This window comes from Pangasianodon hypophthalmus, chromosome 29, assembly GCF_027358585.1.
Source record: "Pangasianodon hypophthalmus isolate fPanHyp1 chromosome 29, fPanHyp1.pri, whole genome shotgun sequence".
In the NCBI taxonomy this organism is placed as follows: Eukaryota; Metazoa; Chordata; class Actinopteri; order Siluriformes; family Pangasiidae; genus Pangasianodon; species Pangasianodon hypophthalmus.
Genome location: NC_069738.1, coordinates 185311 through 207709, shown reverse-complemented (window position 1 = coordinate 207709; position 22399 = coordinate 185311). Strand labels below are relative to the sequence as shown.

At 41.5% G+C, this 22399-nt stretch overlaps 1 protein-coding gene across 5 annotated transcripts in view; it reads left to right on the top strand.

Annotated features, from left to right (window-relative positions):
• Nucleotides 1-22399, top strand: part of LOC117596421 (alpha-tectorin) — an 87533-nt gene that overhangs the window by 11481 nt on the left and 53653 nt on the right. For all 5 annotated transcript variants that reach the window (XM_053231207.1, XM_053231208.1, XM_053231206.1 and 2 more), the window contains exons 4-6: nt 12215-12346; nt 14245-14271; nt 14457-14498. In XM_053231207.1, coding sequence (XP_053087182.1) covers nt 12215-12346; nt 14245-14271; nt 14457-14498 — 201 coding nt within the window. The remainder of the gene's footprint in view (nt 1-12214; nt 12347-14244; nt 14272-14456; nt 14499-22399) is intronic.

The following is a 22399-nucleotide window of genomic DNA, read 5'->3' as shown; positions in this document are numbered from 1 at the left end:
ACTTAATGCCAATAATATAAAATAACTGGTTTTCACAAAATGTTCTGGATGGTGCTTTTAGTCCCTGAGCGAGTGAACTAGAATGAGGATGTGTTTCTAATCAAGACTCTAAAGCTCTTCTGTAAGTAAGAGTAAGTAAGTAAGAGTAAGATATTCCTTTATTTGTCCCGCAGTGGGGAAATTGCATTTAGCAATAGCAGGGGTACAGTACAGAAAGAGTATGCACACAAGAACAAGATAGATTAAAAACTATTCTAATATGAGGTAACAAAATCAAATAGACTCTATATATACAAAAACACTATAATACAAGCAGAATTACTAAACTAAATACACTGTACATAAATGGCTTAAATAGTGCTAAAGCAAAAATCCTAACACAAAACAAAGAGATGGGTATATACACATAAGTACAGGTTGGTTGAGAATAGTGTAGCTTGCCAGTAGTGTGACGGTATTGCACATTAAAATATTGCACACTGATATTGCACATAAATGTGAGTGTAAATACTGCAATGAGAGTTTATAAATAAATAAATCAGCAGTGTTCATTATAAAGTCTTACAGCAGCAGGAAGGAAAGACTGACGAAATCGATCCTTTACACACTGAGGGTGGAGCAGTCTGTCACTGAAGCTGCTCTCCAGAGCTGACAGGACGTCCCGCAGGGGGTGGGACTCGTGGTCCAGATGTCAGTTTTGTCAGGACCCGTCTGTCCCCAACCTCCCGCACTGAGTCCAGAGGACAGCCCAGGACAGAGATGGACCTCTTGATGACCTTGTCCAGCTTTTTCCTCTCCCTCTCAGTGATGCAGCTGCTCCAACAGACCACACCATACAGGATGGCTGATGCCACCACAGAGTCATAAAAAGTCTTTAGGAGCGCCCCCTGCACACCAAAGGACCGCAGTCTCCTCAGGCGGTAGAGCCTGCTCTGACCCTTCCTGTACAGTGCGTCTGTGTTGTGAGTCCAGTCCAGTTTGTGGTTTAGGTGAACACCCAGGTACTTATAAGAGTCCACTTTCTCAATGTCCATTCCCTGCATGTTCACCAGTGAGGGGGCAGACCGGTGTCTGCGGAAATCCACCACCATCTCCTTGGTCTTTCCCGTGTTGATGAGGAGGTGATTTGGCCGACACCAGTCCACGAAGTCCTGCATCAGTCTTCTGTACTCTGCGTCATCGTCGTCACTGATCAGGCCAACGATGGCTGAGTCATCAGAGAACTTGAGCAGGACACAGCTGTCCGTGTTGTACATGAAGTCTGCAGTGTAGATGGTGAAAAGGAAGGGCGCGAGCACCATGCCCTGGGGGACACCCACACTGCAGGTCAGGGTGTCAGTCCCCAACTCTCACAAACTGGGGCCTATTTGTGAGATAGTCCAGGACCCACTCCGCCAGATGTGAGTCCACTCCAGCCCACTCCAGCTTGTCCCTCAAAAGCAATGGCTGAATTGTGTTGAATGCGCTGGAGAAGTCAAAGAATAAAATCCTCACAGCGCTGCCGGGCTTCTCCAGGTGAGTTAGAGCACGGTGCAGCAGGAAAATCACAGCGTCCTCCACTCCAATCCCGGGTCGGTAGGCGAACTGCAGCGGGTCCATCGCTGAGCTCACCTCAGAGCGGAGGTGGCCCAGGACCAGTCTCTCCAGTGTCTTCATCAGATGTGATGTGAGAGCCACCGGCCTAAAGCTGCTGAGGTCTCTAGCGTGTGGAGTTTTGGGCACTGGTACCACACAGGAGGTCTTCCATAGCTGTGGTACCACCCTCAGCTTGAGGCTCATGTTGAAGACTTGCCCCATAATCCCACGCAGTTCCTCTGCGCAGGAATTCAGGAGCCTGGAGCTGATACCGTCAGGTCCAGCTGCCTTCCTTGCTTTGATCCTCCTCAGCTCTTTCCTCACCTGGCCAGGTGTGAAAGACAGGGGTGGGCTGAGGGGGTGAATGAGTCCATGGGGCCGTGAGTCCGTGGGTGGTGTGGAGTGAGCCAGAGGTGTGAGGGGCTGTGGGAGGGAGGCATTGTCCCGTTGACGAGGTGTAGTGTAGCTGCATGGGGGGAGTAGTGGGTGACTGGTCGAATCGGTTGAAGTGATGGTTCAAGTCATTGACCCACTGCAGGTCCCCCACAACCTGGGAGTGGGGTGCTTTGAAGCCTGAGATAGTCTTTAGGCTCCTCCACACCCCACTGATGTTTTGCTGCTTCAGCTGCTCCTCCATCTTCCTCTTGTAGCTGGCCTTGCCCTCCCTGATCTTCTTTCTCAGCTAATTTTGTACAGCCCTGAGTTTCTCCTTGTCCCCTGACCTGAAAGCTCTCATCTTCTCCTTCAGGAGATTGACTTGAGGTCAATTGACTTGAGGTCAATCAAGTAAGTCGCTCTGGATAAGGGCGTCTGCTAAATGCTGTAAACGTAATAAGCATAGACAGTTTAAACTCCACAGTTTATTTCAGATATAAAAGTGCAGTAATCCATGCACATTATATGATTTGAGGTCAATCAAGTCAAAGTTTACATTTGTTAGTCTTCTTATGCATAAATTTACACACTCTCAGGAGCCCAAGTAAATTATGGGTGTTTTTTCCGAATTTATGGAATTTTTGTGAATACTAAATTTCTTGTGTAAAAGCTCCTATGAACGATTTATGAATACATCTGTTTTGGAGGCATTACCCACCCACAAAACATTCTTGTAGCTAGGGGTCATACCACGGTCTTGTTAACAGTATTCACAAAACCCAGTTGCTGTTGTAGCCTATGTAGACTAATGTTAAAATGTTGTTGAAAGGCTGGGTGGCTGGGGACTTTTTTGTTTGTGGCGTCTCTGTATTGATAGGGAAATCTGCTGAAAATATGTGATTTAATTTCACATAGTCTGGCTATGCAGCTATAGCATTTTGGATAATTTCTTGAAACTGGTATTTCATTGAAATTAAATTCTATTTGGCTTTAATGTATAAACATCTCTAATTTTATCAGCCTATTTTCTGCTGCCAGTTGTGTTTCATGTTGGGATTTTCTATTAGGTGTGATGTGTTGAGCTGCTGGATGTGTGTGTGTGTGTGTGTGTGTGTGTGTGTGTGTGTGTGATACTGTAAATAACTGTTATTTGTGATGAACTGGCAAGTAAACAAACCTTGACTGATGGCTGTTCAACTCATTGAATTGCTGGAATTTTTAGATTTCTTTTCAAACCTGTTACCACTCTGTTTTACCTAGGCCCACCTACTGTTCAATTTCTGGCCTTGCCACTGTATTAAAGGCAATGGTTTGGGAATAATTGTTTTATAAAAGTTGTTCCAATTTTAAACTCCTTTTTAAACCATTGCTACATTCTCACTAAATGTTGAACTTTACTGATGCCTATTCATGTCCAGCATTTGCCTTTTTTGATGCTCATCTCATTGCCAATATAAGCTTGTGCACCTAAACGCCATATAAATCTAAACCATCTAAATGCCATTTTTGCTACTCTTCCATATTTTGTCCAATCTTCATCCTGTAACGCACTGGCAAATGCAAAAAACAGGATGTGAGGGTGTATCTCAGCAATGCATCTACGTATCATCTAGAAACTTCATAAGTATCTTCTGGACCAAGCCCTGAATGTATCCAAAAAGTTTTGTGACTTTGCCACCTTGTGGTCAAGCACTGTAAGAACTTTTATTTTTTTCCTTATATCATTTGAAGAATTTGTGCTAAATTCACAGTTCAGTTCAATTTTTTATAATTCCTTGGAGTATGCTCAAGTGAATGCACACCAGCATCTGAAATTCAAGTGTTCTTCTTATTGACCATCTTGGATTTTGATAAAACTATTTTTTTGCTACTCCTCCTTCAAATTTTGTCCAGTCATCACCAAATTTGGCACATCATCTTCAGAGTAAGCCTCACAAAATTTATCAAAAGAATTTTGAATGCGACAAAGGTTTGCCCATAATGGGCCAACGAATCTGACAGCGAAGCCTCACTTCCTGTTTGGTGGCTGTATCTCAGCAATGACTACACAATACTCGGTAGGAATCTTCAGAACCATGACCTGAGGCTACGCAACAAATTTCATGCCAGCACCACCTACTGGTCAAAAGTTACAATAACTTGCTTAAAATGCTTACATCTAACTTAACCTTTTATTGTTCACCTTGGGGCAATTTGTTTTGTAGCAATGGACTACACCACAAACAAATACACCAATTATACAGTAAACATATAATAAATATTAAAAGAAAGGATCACAAAAACCTAAAACTAGCTTTTTCTATTTGAGTTAAGCAAACACACATGGTAGCACATGGTTGTTGTTGTTCCTCTTTCGGCTGCTCCTGTTAGGGGTTGCCACAGCGGATCATTGGTCCATGTATTTGATTTGGCACAATTTTTATGCCAGATGCCCTTCCTGACCCAACCCTCCCCAATTTTATCTGGGCTTGGGACCGGCACTGAGATCACACTGTTGTATGCAACCCCAGTAGCTGGGGCTGGTTCCCTGGCTGGGAATCGAACCCGGGCCACAGCAGCAAGAGTGCTGTGGCCTAACCACTAGTCCTTCAGGGACCCGAAGAAATAGCACATGGTACAAAAGAAAATTTAAATCTGTTTGTTTTAGCTAAAGGGACTGTATACAAAGTCCCTGAAAGCAAAGTCTGGAATGCATCATGAAGGGGATGAGATGTGTCAGATATAAAGTAGTTTGCTTTCCTAAGTACCTGATTAGTAAATAAATCTGGCAACCCAGGCAGTTTCGCTCCTAACGCTTTACTACAAGTATTTACAAGCTTCAAGTATTTACAGCCCTCACCCGTGCAATGCAGTGTCATCAATGGGGCAGTCGTGACCTAATGGTTAGAGGCTCGGACTTGCAACCCGAAGGTGAACCTGAAGGTCGTGGGTTCGAGTCTCGGGTCCGGCAGGGATTGAAGGTGGGGGGAGTGAATGACCAGCGCTCTCTCCCACCCTCAATACCACGACTGAGGTGAGACCCTTGAGCAAGGCACCGAACCCCCAACTGCTCCCCGGCACTGCAGCAAAAAAAGGCTGCCCACTGCTCCGGGTGTGTGTTCACGGTGTGTGTGTGTGTGTGTGTGCACTTGGATGGGTTAAATGCAGAGCACAAATTCTGAGTATTGGTCACCATACTTGGCCACAAGTCACTTCACTATCACTATCAAGTCATCAAGTGCTGATCTGAAATTTTCTTATTAAAACTCCCCTCCTCCCTTTTTGACGACTGTCTCGGCCTGTGAAAGCCGGCTGCCGTGGAACTTTCCTGGAAGGAAACGCCGCAGGAGAAGAGGAAAGCGAGGGGGCATTGCGACTAAACTTAACTTAAGTTTAATGCATCAGCTGAAATTGGTTATGGATTGCTTTCAGCCTGGGCCTGGATGTGATCGCTTTGTTATGCAGCGCTCACTTGAGGTGGCTTTTCAGTGGATTTTACCTGTGTCTCAGGACACATAATCCCTTCTTGCCATTGGACACCACGTCTTCGTCGCGGAGGTGTGAATCTTTGCAATCTTCGCTTGCTGTGCCATGCAGCGCAGCCAGACTGTGATCCAGTGTGTGTCAAGATGGCTCTGGTAAACGCTTGATCTCTTGTAAATAAGACATTTATTTTGCGAGATTTCATCACCTCAAACAATTTGGATTTTTTATTAGTGACTGAGACTTGGTTAAGCATGGGAGATACAAGCCCCTTTTCTGAACTTGTGCCCGCAGGCTGCTCTTTTTTGAACTGTCCTAGACTTTCTGGCAGGGGCGGTGGGCTTGCGTCTGTTTTTAAGAGCAGTTTTGGTTGCCGATCTCTAAAGACTGACTTGTTCTCGAGTTTTGAAGTTCTCCTATTTCAGCTAAATATGAACAAGTTAGCCATTGCTGTGGTTTATCACCCCCAAAACCAAATAAGGATTTTTAAATTGAGTTTGCGAACTTCTTAGGAGACATTGTTCTTCGCTATGGCCAGCTTTTGATTGTGGGGGATTTTAATATTCACATTTGTTGTGAATCAAACTCCTTGGCTAGGGATTTTATTAATCTGATTGACTCTTTTGACTTTACTCAAGTGGTGAATGGTCCAACTCACAAACTGGGCCACAGATTAGACCTTGTGTTGGTGCATGGTATTTCGGTGCATGGTGAACTCGAAATTTTTGATTTGAGTTTTTCTGATCATATGCCTGTTACTTTTACCTGCTCTTTTTCGAATGAAGTTTCAAAAACTACGATGGTTTCACAGCAGATTCGTACCTTTAGTCCATCTTCTAATGCTGATTTCTCTGCTTTATTCAAGGAGGCTTGTCAAACTTAGTCTTGATTCGCTTTCAAATCTGTTTAATATTGATGAGCATCTTATGTTATTCAATTCCATCAGTACTGACATAATGAATTCTGTGGCTCCACTAAGAGATAAACAGCATAATTCTAAAACTGAACCTTGGTTAACTAGCATCACACTTGAACTTAGACGGGTTTGTCGTAGAGCTGAACGAAAGTGGAAAAAAGATAAATTACAAGTGTCTTCTGAAATATTACGTGAGTCACTCATTAGATACCAAAAATCAATCAAAGCGGCAAAGTCTACATACCTCTCTGACATTACAGCGAAAAACTGTCATAAACCTAAAATGCTTTTTACTGGTTTAAATTCGGCTGTGAGTGCTGTGAGTGCTGTCTGTCTTAATGCATCAACTGCAGTATGTGATAGCTTTTTAAAGTTTTTCACAGACAGAAATTGTTGAAATCAGACAGAATATTGTATCTTTAAACTGCGATGTGTCTGTTTTCTCTCTGTGTGCTTTGTCCTTTAAGGAATTCCAGTCAGTTACTTTTAACTCACTACAAGATATTATTAAGCAGCTTAAACCTACCACACGTCTTCATGACATTATTCCAACACGTTTTTTGCTGCAGGACTTTGATGTCATTGGGCCTAGCATTCTAGCTATAATAAACATGTCCCTTCTCACAGGTGTTGTTCCTAGATACCTAAACCATGCAACCTTTGCTTAAAAAATCAAATCTTGACCCAAACATTCTCTCCAATTACAGGCCTATTTCAAATTGATCTTTTATTTCTAAAATCTTAGAGAAAGTTGTGTTGGAACAACTGCAGAGTTTGCCTTGGTTTGCATTTGCTTCATATAAAAGTGCTGAGCCAGCATTTCAAATCCTTCATAACCTTATTGGAAAACAGCACAGTAACCATTTGAATTAGATACAGGAGCTTAGGCAAAACATTCATTTTCAACAAAGCTATATGTCCCAGCCAAGAGATAGGTAAGGTATCCCAGTGTTTTAGATCCTGCTTTATTTTGTCACTCAAGAGAATAAAATTGGTTTAATATAACAGATTAAATTCTGTGCTAATAAAAATACCTAAATACACAAATCCCTTATGCAACCACTTAAAAGGAAACTTGGGGTCTATATTAGGCATAGCTTCCAAACTGCCCACAGGCATGGCCTCAGACTTTGCAAGGTTGATTTTATAACCTGAGAAACGCTAAATAGATCAATGATATTAATAAGTGCTGATACTGAGGTTCCAGGATTAGTAATAAATATTAACAGGTCATCCACATGCCACCTATCTCCAACCTATAGACCTTCACTAGCCGAGTCTGCCCTAATCACTTCAGCCAGGGGTTCGAAGGCAAGCGCAAAGAGCAGGGGTGACAAAGACAGCTAAAAAGAAGCAAAAATCTTAGCAAGTCACTTGCGATCATTATTTAGCAGAGCTATAGGTCTATATGACGAACATTTGCCTTTTTTCAACATGAGGGATATATTAGCTTCTCTAAGAGTTTCAGATAGCATACTTTTCCGAAATGAATAATTGAATGTACTGAGCTCATTCCTTTAATTGTTACTCAGAGCATGGCAGGGAATAGTAGTGCATATTCAACTTTAATGGCTCTCACAGAAACCTTCACGTCGTCAAATTCCCTTGAGAAGTCGTTGAAGAGTGATCTTGCCAATTTGTTTCTTATTGGATGTAAAGCACTTACTGGCTGCAGCCATTAATTTCTTTTTGTATAACTTGTGAAAACGCACGATCACAGGGTGATCCAGCCCTTTTTTGGGGCTGAAAAAGCCATGAGCTCAGATTTACATATCTGCGATTATAAATAAATCCCTTCTATAACTGTGTAGTACAGGTCAAATAGTGCAACTGTATAACCAGAACATTCATTACAGTTTTCACGTGAAGTCTGTTTTGTTGAACTTATCCACTGTTCACTGATGGAGACTTGAGTGCAAAAATGTTCATAGCAATTGTAGTCCTAAGCCATCATAGCATAAATGTTCATATGAATTGTGGTCCAAAGCCATCTTCATGGATTTACCATCCTCAGTAATCTCAATGATCTTCAGGCTGTCCATGTGGGCCATCCTTAGCAGCAGCAAGTGATTTCCAATTGATGAGAACTCCAACCAGAAGTAGGCCATCAGGATGGGTCAGGCAGCGAGGATCATGTAGTGACAATATATTTCTTATTTTAGCAATATTTCTGAGATGAAAGAAAGCAATCCTAGTAATATTATCTACATGAGCTTCAAAAGAAAGACTAGAGTCGATAATCACACCAGGGTCTTTTACTGCTGCACATGATGAAACAGAAAGGTCATCCAGAGTTATTCTGTAATCAGAAAGCTTACTTCTAGCTGCATGTGGTCCTAGTACAAGTACTTCTGTCTTGTCAGAATTAAGTAAGAGAAAGTTAATAAGCATCCAGTTTCTAATGTCTTTTACACATTCCTCAACTTTATTAAGCTGGTGTCTGTCATCTGGCTTTGCTGAAACATACAACTGTGTGTCATCAGCGTAACAGTGGAAGCTAATACCATGCTTACGGATAATTTAGCCCAGAGGTAGCATATATAAAGAAAAGAGCAGTGGGCCTAAAACAGAGCCTTGCAGAACAACAAACTTTACCTTAGTATGAGAAGAGAAGTCACCATTTATGTCTACAAACTGATAACGATCAGTCAAATAAGACCTGAGCCAGGAAAGGGCCGTTCCCTTAATGCCTACTACATTTTCTAGTCTATCGAGGAGAATAGCATGATCAATGGTATCAAACGCTGCACTAAGGTCAAGCAGCACCAGCAAGGAGACACAACCCTGATCAGAGGCCAGTAGTAAGTCATTTACCACTTTAACCAGCGCTGTCTCTGTGCTATGATGAGGCCTAAATCCTGATTGATACATTTCATGAATGTTATTGCTATGTAAGTATGAGCATAGCTGCTGCGCTACAACCTACCAAGGGGAGATTTGATATTGGTCTATACTTAGACAGCTGACAGGGGTCAAGGTCAGGATTTTTAATCAGGGGTTTGATAACTGCTAGTTTAAAAGATTTGGGTACATAGACAGTGCTAAGGGAAGAATTGATAATTTTTTGAAGAGGTTCAATTGCTTGTAGAATTATCTGTTTGAAGAAACATGTAGGTAAAGGATCTAGTACACAGTTTGATATCATTATATTATTATCTAAAGATTTAGTTATAAAACTGTCTGATTTTAAATTAATAATCTGAATTTTTTGCCTGATATTTTCAATTTTACCATTGAAATAATTCATGAAGTCATCCCTGCTATATAATGAAGGTGTGCGTGTTTCTATTGTGGTCTTATTCCTAGTTAATTTTGCTACAGTATTAAATAAGAATCTAGGATTATTTCTGTTATCTTCAATTAGGGTGGAGAGATACAATGATCTAGCAGCACTAAGAGCTTTCCTATCGCTCAAAAGGCTCTCCTTCCATGCTATTTGAAATACTACCGATTTAGTTTGACGCCATTTACGTTCTAGTTTTCGAGTGGTCTGTTTTAAAGTTCGTGTGTGATCGCTATACCAGGGTGCTAGCTTTTTCTCCCTAATTATTTTTCTTTTTAGTGGAGCTACCTTATCTAGCGAGTTGCAGAACGTTGATTCTAAACATTCAGTTGCCTGGTCAAGTTCTGTGGGATCAGACGGTGATCCAATCATGGTTGATAAATCTGGGAGATTACTGATAAAACTCTGTGCAGTTGTTGACGTGAACGTACGTTTGACACTGTGACGTGGCAAGGTGCATATACTATGATTAATACACATTTTAAATGAGATGAGGTAATGATCTGAGATAGCTTCAGACTGTGGAAATGAGACTATATTTTCTATATTTATTCCGAATGTTAGTAATAGGTCAAGCATGTGACCACCACTATGGGTGGGTCCTATTACATTCTGATTAACCCCTACAGAATCTAGAATGGACACAACTGCTGTTCTCAGAGGATCATCTGGATTATCAAAATGAATATTAAAGTCTCCAACAATTAATGCCTTGTCTAAAGAAACAACCAGGTTAGAGTTGAAAGCCGTAGGAATCCAAATATGGCCCTGAGGGTCGGTAAATAATAATTACTGGAATCACCTGGGTAGACTTATTTTTACTGGCTACGTATGTTATGTTAGAATAAAGAACTTCAAATGCGTTGAATTTATGACTAGGTTTTTGCATGATGCCTAGATTATCATTATAAATGACTGCGACGCCTCCTCCTCTGCCAGTTAGACGGGGCTGATGTATGTAACTGTACCCGGGAGGACTAGCTTCATTTAATGCTACAAACTCGTTTGGTTTAATCCACGTTTTTCTGTTAAACACAGTACATCAAACTCCTGATCAGTAATGATTTCATTAACAATAAGTGCTTTAGACATAAGAGATCTAATATTCAGCAGTCCTAGCTTCAGATCAACGGTGCTGGCTATGCATTCGGTTTGATTTTATGTTTTTTTTATTTTATGTTAATTAGGTTACTAAAACAAACTGTCTGAATATGTCTATAATTTTGTTTAGCTCGGGGAACAGACACAGTCTCAATACGGTGGAACTTAAGTGACGACTCAGTGCAGCTAGCAGACGGTCGGTTTAGCCTGCTTGCCTGCTCCCTGGCCTTGGCCCTGGATTGTCACCGATTAACTAGGCCTGTTCTGAGACTATGTGCTATGCTGCAAGAAATGAGAGCAGCACCTTCCCGAGTGGGATGGATACCGTCCCGCCCTAACAGGCCAGCCTTGCCCTCAAAGATAGTCCAATTATCTATAAAGCCCATATTGTTTTCGGAGCACCACCTGGACATCCAGCAGTTCATACTCTTAGTAACCTAAGACTGATGAAGGCGTATATCATTAGCTCCTACATGAATAACTATCTTTGAGAACCTGTGCTTGCCTAAGACCCTAAGATTACCTGCTATGTCCGGCGCCCTGGCTCCCGGTATACACCTAACTAAAGCTGCTGGTGCCCCTAAAGGCCTAGCTAATTTCACGTGCCTTAAGATAGAGTCTCCTATAACCAGAGCTCTTTCAGGTTTCTCAACGGGTGCTTCACTGAGGAGAGCAAACCTGTTAGACACGTGAAGTCGAAGGGGAGTGGTGCTCCAGTGAGCCAGCCTTAGCGTTACCTAAGATTAGTTGGGATTATGTTAAATGGTTCCCACATCCAACAACAGATGAAAACGATAGGGCAAAATTATTGATGAAAAAGAAAAAACTGTATAATTTAAACTCCGAAGCAGGCAAGAAACTCCCAAAGCAGGAACTATGCTGTAACCCTATTGGAATTGTTAGGATTTTCTTTTTATTATTATTACTCTGATCCTTTGCTAAAACATGACGGGCAGCCCAGACCATAATGCATCAAAATAGCAAATTTTCTCATATGGTGCAGAATTCCCACCATTACTCAGGTAAGGAAAGGAACCATCATTGGCCTGATGGTGGCACTATAGTACAAGCATTTATGTTTTGCCCTGTATTTTGAGAACTATAAGTCCTACACTCAAAATTCTTTTTATTCTATTATTCCTTGGCTTCTGCCAAATTCAATAATTTCCAATGAAATTTTAGGCCATTGAATTTACATACTAAAAGAGCCATATCTTCTGAATGCAAACTCCCATTCCTTCAAGCTGTATAATATGTGGTCACTCAGCTTAGTTATGTGGCAACACAGTGTTTTATCTGGTGGTTAAGACAGTGTGACTATGTTAGCATTAGCTCATGCTAATTGGCATTAGTTTTTATTCACTGTTACTTCAGATTTTATGTTCACACAAACTTTTACTTTGGTAATAAAGATATTGTCCTTGCTCCAAATCACACTTAAAACCTTATGTTTCTGTTCCTTGTTCATAATTGAATCTCTGTGTAATTGTTGTGTGTTACAGGTAGATGCTCAGTACCCACAGCACTATGTTGCATGGGACATAATAATTCCTGCAATAGAGGCTGTTATTGTGATGAAATCTGTGTGCAATTTGGGGACTGCTGTCCAGATTACTTACAAACCTGCAAAAATGGTGAGATTACCTGCAAACCCTTCCTTTTCTATTCACACTGAGTAATATTACAAGAGTGCTCCAACATAGCACATGTGTATCATTTATTCTTTCACAGATAACACTACTCTTTAGGAAGAAGGATCTGTGTATGTGTAACATCATACAGTATTGTGCAAGAGTCTTTTTATAATAGGCATTTTAAAACTAATTTTCTGTTAGATGTTTATTTTATGACTGGACATGTGACGTATTATTTCATGACATTTTAGCATTATTAATATTATTTTCCCCCCAAAAAAATGAATTACAAAATGAGTTACAAAAACTGTTTTATATTTGTGAAGACGAGAAAAAAAAAATATCCAGAAGAACTGTGGCAGAATCTTCAAGATATTAGAACATACCAGAAAACTAAAACTGTACTTAAAAAAAAAAAATTCTTGAGACTACTGATGCAAAGGGTTGTAATGCCACTTATGGATTTTATTTAGTTTAGTGCTGTTTACTGCTCTTTATAGCAAATATAGCAAGTATTTTTGCTTTACAGCATTTATGCACATGTGACCATGATCATCAGATCAGATAGATCACATTTCACTGAAAAATTCCCTTTAAATTCCCTTTTATGTCACCGGAAAGTCATTAAAAACATTAAAAGCAAGTGTATGGTTGTGTGTGAGAACAATAAAATTTGAATTTGAATTTGATGTCAAAGTGCTGTTAAGAGCTATGAGAAATAGGCAAATTAGTTAAATAAATGAACAGCACAATATTCCAGTGAGATATTTGATCATTTGGTTCACTAAAATATTGAATTACACAAAGATTAATACATAAAATAGACAGTTTAGTAAAAATTTCATTGTCACATTTTAATGAAGTTTAGGGGAAGCTGGGCTTCCTGTATAGTTTTAAAGCGATCACTCGTGCTGTATATATAGTCAGTTCATGTCAGCTATAGTGTGGGAGTATTGCAGCATAGGAGTGTACAATGATGGATTATTATTATTAAATTATTACATGTGACAGTAAGTTCCTGTCGGTTATAGTGTGGGAATATTACAGTGTTGGAGTACAATGTCAAGTTAAGTCACCTTTATTTATACAGGACATTTAAAAGACAAGAAGTGTCAGCCAAAGTGCTTTACATCATTTCAGATAAATCTAGACAATTAAATAAAATCCAAATAAAATGACACAAAAATACAAATAAGAGAATAAAAAAACAATAAAACTAAAGCAGTAAATCAGTTTTACAATGAGGGAGTATTACAGTGAGGTAATATTATAACCAGGGAATGTTACTGTTTGGGAATATTACAGTAAAATAGTTTAACAGTGAGGAAGTGTATAGTGTACAGTATTATAGTGAGGGAGTGTTACAGTTCGGAAATATTGAAGTGATGCATATCACAGTGAAAAAGTGTTACAGTTAGTGAGTGTTAGAGTGATGGAGTAAGTATGCGTCAAGCCTTTATGATGTAGTGAGGGTTTATATGGTCAGGGAGTGAGAGTATTACAGTGAGGGACAGAGTCTCACAGTTAGGGAATATTACACCAAGGGAGTTTTGCAATGATGAATTATTACAGGCAGGGAATATCATAATGAGGGAGTATTACAGTTATGGAGTATTACATTACAGGAGCAGTTACAGTGAGGCATTATTACTGCCAGAGTATTACAGTGAGGGAACAGTGAAGGGGTGTTACAGTGAGGGAGTGTTACAGTTAAATACCGACTCAACCATCAAGACCCCCCACAGCTAAATATCCTCTGAATCCTAAATAGCTAAATACACCCTCCAGCACAAATACCCCTACAGTACATTACATTATTGTAAACCTTGTGCAGTGACATTATGTTAATGTAAACATTATGCAGTCACACTGAATCTTATGTATCTTTATTCTTACAGGGGGATCAATCCCTTATCAACCACCAGGTAAATAAATTTCAATGTAGATTTTATCAGAATAAGTATGCCCTAAATTTGCCCTAAACCACAAATACCTGCACAAAAAATAATTTTTTTGGACATTTTTTAAAACGTAAAAACATTTTTTTTAAATGTATAAAAAATGTTATATAAATTTCTGATGGAACAGTATCTGTATTACATTTTTACAGTGCCAACTACAATGACTACAACACCAACTACACCGAACAATGGTAAATATTAATTTTATGTATATAGTATATAAAGTATAAGTGTAGGAATATTACAATGAGGGAGGAATACAAAGAGAGTGTGCTACAGTGAGGCAGTATTACAAAGAGTGAGCGTTATAGTGAGGGTGTGTTGCAGTGAGGGTGTATTATAGTGAGGGAGTGTTGCAGTGAGGGTGTATTATAGTGATGGAGTGTTGCAGTGAGGCTGTATTATAGTGAGGGAGTGTTGCAGTGAGGGTGTATTATAGTGAGGGAGTGTTGCAGTGAGGGTGTATTATAGTGAGGGAGTGTTGCAGTGAGGGTGTATTATAGTGAGGGTGTATTATAGTGATGAAGTGTTGCAGTGAGGGTGTATTATAGTGAGGGAGTGTTGCAGTGAGGGTGTATTATAGTTAGGGTGTATTGTAGTGAGGAAGTGTTGCAGTGAGAGTGTATTATAGTGAGTGAGTGTTGCAGTGAGGGTGTATTATAGTGATGGAGTGTTGCAGTGAGGGTGTATTATAGTGAGCGAGTGTTGCAGTGAGGGTGTATTATAGTGAGCGAGTGTTGCAGTGAGGGTGTATTATAGTGATGGAGTGTTGCAGTGAGGGTGTATTGTAGTGAGGAAGTGTTGCAGTGAGAGTGTATTATAGTGAGTGAGTGTTGCAGTGAGGGTGTATTATAGTGATGGAGTGTTGCAGTGAGGGTGTATTATAGTGAGCGAGTGTTGCAGTGAGGGTGTATTATAGTGAGCGAGTGTTGCAGTGAGGGTGTATTATAGTGATGGAGTGTTGCAGTGAGGGTGTATTATAGTGAGGGAGTGTTGCAGTGAAGGTGTATTATAGTGAGGGAGTGTTGCAGTGAGGGTGTATTATAGTGAGGGAGTGTTGCAGTGATGGTGTATTATAGTGATGAAGTGTTGCAGTGAGGGTGTATTATAGTGATGGAGTTTTGCAGTGAGGGTGTATTATAGTGAGGGAGTGTTGCAGTGAGGGTGTATTATAGTGTGCGAGTCTTGCAGTGAGGGTGTATTATAGTGAGTGTGTATTATAGTGAGTGTGTATTATAGTGAGGGTGTATTATAGTGAGGGTGTATTATAGTGAGGGTGTATTATAGTGAGGGTGTATTATAGTGAGTGTGTATTATAGTGAGGGAGTGTTGCAGTGAGGGTGTATTATAGTGAGGGAGTGTTGCAGTGAGGGTGTATTATAGTGATGGAGTGTTGCAGTGAGGGTGTATTATAGTGAGGGAGTGTTGCAGTGAGGGTGTATTATAGTGAGGGAGTGTTGCAGTGAGGGTGTATTATAGTCAGGGAGTGTTGCAGTGAAGGTGTATTATAGTATTGGAGTGTTGCAGTGAGGATGTATTATAGTGAGGGAGTGTTGCAGTGAGGGTGTATTATAGTGAGCGAGTCTTGCAGTGAAGGTGTATTATAGCGAGGGAGTTTTGCAGTGAGGGTGTATTATAGCGAGGGAGTGTTGCAGTGAGGGTGTATTATAGTGAGGGAGTGTTGCAGTGAGGGTGTATTATAGTGAGGGAGTGTTGCAGTGAGGGTGTATTATAGTGAGGGAGTGTTACAGTGAGGGAGTGTTGCAGTGAGGGTGTATTATAGTGAGGGAGTGTTGCATTGAGGGTGTATTATAGTGATGGAGTGTTGCAGTGAGGGTGTATTATAGTGAGGGAGTGTTGCAGTGAGGGTGTATTATAGTAAGGGAGTGTTGCAGTGAGGGTGTATTATAGTGATGGAGTGTTGCAGTGAGGGTGTATTATAGTGAGGGAGTGTTGCAGTGAGGGTGTATTATAGTGATGGAGTGTTGCAGTGAGGGTGTATTATAGTGAGGGAGTGTTGCAGTGAGGGTGTATTATAGTGAGGAAGTGTTGCAGTGAGGTTGTATTATAGTGATGGAGTGTTGCAGTGAGGGTGTATTATAGTGATGGAGTGTTGCAGCAAGGTTGTATTATAGTGATGGAGTGTTGCAGAGAGGGTGTATTATAGTGATGGAGTGTTGCAGCAAGGTTGTATTATAGTGAGCGAGTGTTGCAGTGAGGGTGTATTATAGTGAGGGAGTGTTGCAGTGAGGGTGTATTATAGTGAGGGAGTGTTGCAGTGAGGGTGTATTATAGTGAGCGAGTGTTGCAGTGAGGGTGTATTATAGTGAGCGAGTGTTGCAGTGAGGGTGTATTATAGTGAGCGAGTGTTGCAGTGTGGGTGTATTATAGTGAGGGAGTGTTGCAGTGAGGGTGTATTATAGTGAGCGAGTGTTGCAGTGAGGGTGTATTATAGTCAGGGAGTGTTGCAGTGAGGGTGTATTATAGTCAGGGAGTGTTGCAGTGAGGGTGTATTATAGTGAGCGAGTGTTGCAGTGAGGGTGTATTATAGTGAGGTAGTGTTGCAGTGAGGGTGTATTATAGCGATGGAGTGTTGCAGTGAGGGTGTATTATAGTGATGGAGTGTTGCAGTGAGGGTGTATTATAGTGAAGGAGTGTTGCAGTGAGGGTGTATTATAGTGAGGGAGTGTTGCAGTGAGGGTGTATTATAGTGAGGTAGTGTTGCAGTGAGGGTGTATTATAGTGAGGGAGTGTTGCAGTGAGGGTGTATTATAGTGATGGAGTGTTGCAGTGAGGGTGTATTATAGTGATGGAGTGTTGCAGTGAGGGTGTATTATAGTGAAGGAGTGTTGCAGTGAGGGTGTATTATAGTGAGGGAGTGTTGCAGTGAGGGTGTATTATAGTGAGGGAGTGTTGCAGTGAGGCTGTATTATAGTGAGGTAGTGTTGCCGTTAGGGTGTATTATAGTGAGGGAGTGTTTGACGTGAGGGTGTATTATAGTGATGGAGTTTTGCAGTGAGGGTGTATTATAGTCAGGGAGTGTTGCAGTGAGGGTGAATTATAGTGAGGGAGTGTTGCAGTGAAGGAGTATTATAGTGAAGAAGTGTTGCAGTGAGGGTGTATTATAGTCAAAAAGTGTTGCAGTGAGGGTGTATTATAGTCAAAAAGTGTTGCAGTGAGGGTGTATTATAGTCAAAAAGTGTTGCAGTGAGGGTGTATTATAGTGAGGGTGTGTTGCAGTGAGGGTGTCTTATAATGAGGGTGTATTATAGTGACGGTGAATTATAGTGAGGGAGTGTTGCAGTGAGGGAGTGTTGTAGTCAGGGTGTATTATAGTCAGGGAGTGTTGCAGTGAGGGTGTATTATAGTGAGGGAGTGTTGCAGTGAGGGTGTATTATAGTGAGGGAGTGTTGCAGTGAGGGTGTATTATAGTGACGGCGTGTTGCAGTGAGAGTGTATTATAGTGAGCGAGTCTTGCAGTGAAGGTGTATTATAGCGAGGGAGTTTTGCAGTGAGGGTGTATTATAGTGAGGGAGTGTTGCAGTGAGGGTGTATTATAGTGAGGGAGTGTTGCAGTGAGGGTGTATTATAGTGAGGGAGTGTTGCAGTGAGGGTGTATTATAGTGAAGGAGTGTTGCAGTGAGGGTGTATTATAGTGATGGAGTGTTGCAGTCATGGTGTATTATAGTGAGGAAATGTTGCAGTGAGGGTGTATTATAGTGAGGGATTGTTTCAGTGCGGGCATATTATAGTGAGGGAGTGTTACACTGAGAGTGTATTATAGTGAGGGAGTGTTGCACTTAGGGCGTGTTATAGTGAGGGGGTGTTACAGTGAGCTTGTATTATAGTGATGGAGTGTTGCAGTGAGGGTGTATTATAGTGAGGGAGTGTTGCAGTCAGGGTGTATTATAGTGAGGGAGTGTTGCAGTGAGGGTGTATTATAGTGAGGGAGTGTTGCAGTGAGGGAGTGTTGCAGTGAGGGTGTATTATAGTGAGGGAGTGTTGCAGTGAGGGTGTATTATAGTGAGGGAGTGTTACAGTGAGGGTGTATTATAGTGAGGGAGTGTTGCAGTGAGGGTGTATTATAGTGAGGGAGTGTTGCAGTGAGGGTGTATTATAGTGAGGGAGTGTTACAGTGAGGGTGTATTATAGTGAGGGAGTGTTGCAGTGAGGGTGTATTATAGTGAGGGAGTGTTGCAGTCAGGGTGTATTATAGTGAGGGAGTGTTGCAGTGAGGGAATGTTGTAGTCTGGGTGTATTATAGTCAGGGAGTGTTGCAGTGAGGGTGTATTATAGTCAGGGAGTGTTGCAGTGAGGGTGTATTATAGTGAGGGAGTGTTGCAGTGAGGGTGTATTATAATGAAGGAGTGTTGCAGTGAGGGTGTATTATAGTGAAGGAGTCTTGCATTGAGGGTGTATTATAGTGAGGGAGTGTTGCAGTCATGGTGTATTATAGTGAGGAAATGTTGTAGTCTGGGTGTATTATAGTCAGGGAGTGTTGCAGTGAGGGTGTATTATAGTCAGGGAGTGTTGCAATGAGGGTGTATTATAGTGAGGGAGTGTTGTAGTCAGGGTGTATTATAGTCAGGGAGTGTTGCAGTGAGGGTGTATTATAGTGATGGAGTGTTGCAGTGAGGGTGTATTATAGTGAGGGAGTGTTGCAGTGAGGGAGTGTTGCAGTGAGGGTGTATTATAGTGAGGGAGTGTTGCAGTGAGGGTGTATTATAGTGAGGGAGTGTTGCAGTGAGGGTGTATTATAGTGAGGAAGTGTTGCAGTGAAGGTGTATTATAGTGAGGAAGTTTTGCAGTGAGGGTGTATTATAGTGAGGGAGTGCTGCAGTGAGGGTGTATTATAGTGAGGGAGTGTTACATTCAGGGTGTATTATAGTGAGGAAGTGTTGCAGTGAGGGTGTATTATAGTGAGGGAGTGTTGCAGTGAGGGTGTATTATAGTGAGGGTGTATTATAGTGAGGGTGTATTATAGTGAGGGAGTGTTGCAGTGAGGGAGTGTTGCAGTGATGGTGTATTATAGTGAGGGAGTGTTGCAGTGAGGGTGTATTATAGTGATGGAGTGTTGCAGTGAGGGTGTATTATAGTGAGGGAGTGTTGCAGTGAGGGTGTATTATAGTGAGGAAGTGTTGCAGTGAGGGTGTATTATAGTGATGTAGTGTTGCAGTGAGGGTGTATTATAGTGATGGAGTGTTGCAGTGAGGGTGTATTGTAGTGAGGAAGTGTTGCAGTGAGAGTGTATTATAGTGAGTGAGTGTTTCAGTGAGGGTGTATTATAGTGAGGGAGTGTTGCAGTGAGGGTGTATTATAGTGAGGGAGTGTTGCAGTGAGGGTGTATTATAGTGATGAAATGTTGCAGTGAGGGTGTATTATAGTGATGTAGTGTTGCAGTGAGGGTGTATTATAGTGATGAAATGTTGCAGTGAGGGTGTATTATAGTGAGGGAGTGTTGCAGTGAGGGTGTATTATAGTGAGGGAGTGTTGCAGTGAGGGTGTATTATAGTGAGGGAGTGTGACAGTGAGGGTGTATTATAGTGATGTAGTGTTGCAGAGAGGTTGTATTATAGTGAGGTATTGTTGCAGTCAGGGTGTATTATAGTGAAGGAGTGTTGCAGTCAGGATGTTTTATAGTCAGGGAGTGTTGCAGTAAGGGAGTATTATAGTGAGGGAGTGTTGCAGTGAGTGTGTATTATAGTGAGGGAATGTTGCAGTGAAGCAGTATTATAGTGAAGAAGTGTTGCAGTGTGGGTGTTTTATAGTCAGGGAGTGTTGCAGTGAGGGTGTATTATAGTGAGGGAGTGTTGCAGTGAGGGTGTATTATAGTGAGGTAGTGTTGCAGTGAGGATGTATTATAGTGATGGAGTGTTGCAGTGAGGGTGTATTACAGTGATGGAGTGTTGCAGTGAGGGTGTATTATAGTGAGGGAGTGTTGTAGTGAGGGTGTATTATAGTGAGGGAGTGTTGCAGTGAGGGTGTATTATAGTGATGGAGTGTTGCAGTGAAGGTGTTTTATAGTGATCGAGTGTTGCAGTGAAGGTGTATTGTAGTATTGGAGTGTTGCAGTGAGGATGTATTATAGTGAGGGAGTGTTGCAGTCAGGGTGTATTATAGTGAGGGAGTGTTGCAGTGAGGGTGTATTATAGTGAGGAAGAGTTGCAGTTAGGGTGTATTATAGTGAGGGAGTGTTGCAGTGAGGGTGTATTATAGTGAAGGAGTGTTGCACTGAGGGTGTATTATAGTGAGGTAGTGTTGCAGTGACTGTGTATTATAGTGAGTGTGTATTATAGTCAGGGAGTGTTGCAGTGAGGGTGTATTATAGTGAGGTAGTGTTGCAGTGAGGGTGTTTTATAGTGAAGGAGTGTTGCAGTGATGGTGTATTATCGTGAGGTAGTGTTGCAGTGAGGGTGTATTATAGTGAGGTAGTGTTGCAGTGAGGGTGTTTTATAGTGAAGGGGTGTTGCAGTGAGGGTGTATTATAGTGAGGGAGTGTTGCAGTGAGGGTGTATTATAGTGAGGTAGTGTTGCAGTGACTGTGTATTATAGTTAGTGTGTATTATAGTCAGGGAGTGTTGCAGTGAGGGTGTATTATAGTGAGGGAGTGTTGCAGTGAGAGTGTATTATAGTGAGGGAGTGTTGCAGTGAGGGTGTTTTATAGTGAAGGAGTGTTGCAGTGATGGTGTATTATCGTGAGGTAGTGTTGCAGTGAGGGTGTATTATAGTGAGGGAGTGTTGCAGTGAGAGTGTATTATAGTTAGGTAGTGTCGCAGTTAGGGTGTATTATAGTGAGGGAGTGTTGCAGTGAGGGTGTATTATAGTGAGGGAGTGTTGCAGTCAGGGTGTATTATAGTTAGTGTGTATTATAGTCAGGGAGTGTTGCAGTGAGGGTGTATTATAGTGAGGGAGTGTTGCAGTGAGGGTGTATTATAGTGAGGGAGTGTTGCAGTGAGAGTGTATTATAGTTAGGTAGTGTCGCAGTTAGGGTGTATTATAGTGAGGGAGTGTTGCAGTGAGGGTGTATTATAGTGAGGGAGTGTTGCAGTGAGGGTGTATTATAGTGAGGGAGTGTTCTAGTGAGGGTGTATTATAGTGAGGGAGTGTTGCAGTGAGGGTGTATTATAGTGAGGGAGTGTTGCAGTGAGGGTGTATTATAGGGAAAGAGTGTTGCAGTGAGGGTGTATTATAGTGAGGGAGTGTTGCAGTGAGGGTGTATTATAGTGAGGAAGAGTTGCAGTGAGGGTGTATTATAGTGAGGGAGTGTTGCAGTGAGGGTGTATTATAGTGAAGGAGTGTTGCAGTGAGGGTGTATTATAGTGAGGTAGTGTTGCAGTGACTGTGTATTATATTGAGTGTGTATTATAGTCAGGGAGTGTTGCAGTAATGGTGTATTATAGTGATGTAGTGTTGCAGTGAGGGTGTTTTATAGTGAAGGAGTGTTGCAGTGATGGTGTATTATCGTGAGGTAGTGTTGCAGTGAGGGTGTATTATAGTGAGGTAGTGTTGCAGTGAGGGTGTTTTATAGTGAAGGAGTGTTGCAGTGAGGGTGTATTATAGTGAGGGTGTATTATAGTGAGTTAGTGTTGCAGTGACTGTGTATTATAGTGAGTGTGTATTATAGTCAGGGAGTGTTGCAGTGAGGGTGTATTATAGTGAGGGAGTGTTCTAGTGAGGGTGTATTATAGTGAGGGAGTGTTGCAGTGAGGGTGTATTATAGTGAGGGAGTGTTGCAGTGAGGGTGTATTATAGGGAAAGAGTGTTGCAGTGACGGTGTATTATAGTGAGGGAGTGTTGCAGTGAGGGTGTATTATAGGGAAAGAGTGTTGCAGTGAGGGTGTATTATAGTGAGGGAGTGTTGCAGTGAGGGTGTATTATAGTGAGGGAGTGTTACAGTGAGGGTGTATTATAGTGAGGGAGTGTTGCAGTGAGGGTGTATTATAGTCAGGGAGTGTTGCAGTGACGGTGTATTATAGTGAGGGAGTGTTGCAGTGAGGGTGTATTATAGTGAGGGAGTGTTACAGTGAGGGTGTATTATAGTGAGGGAGTGTTGCAGTGACGGTGTATTATAGTGAGGGAGTCTTGCAGTGAG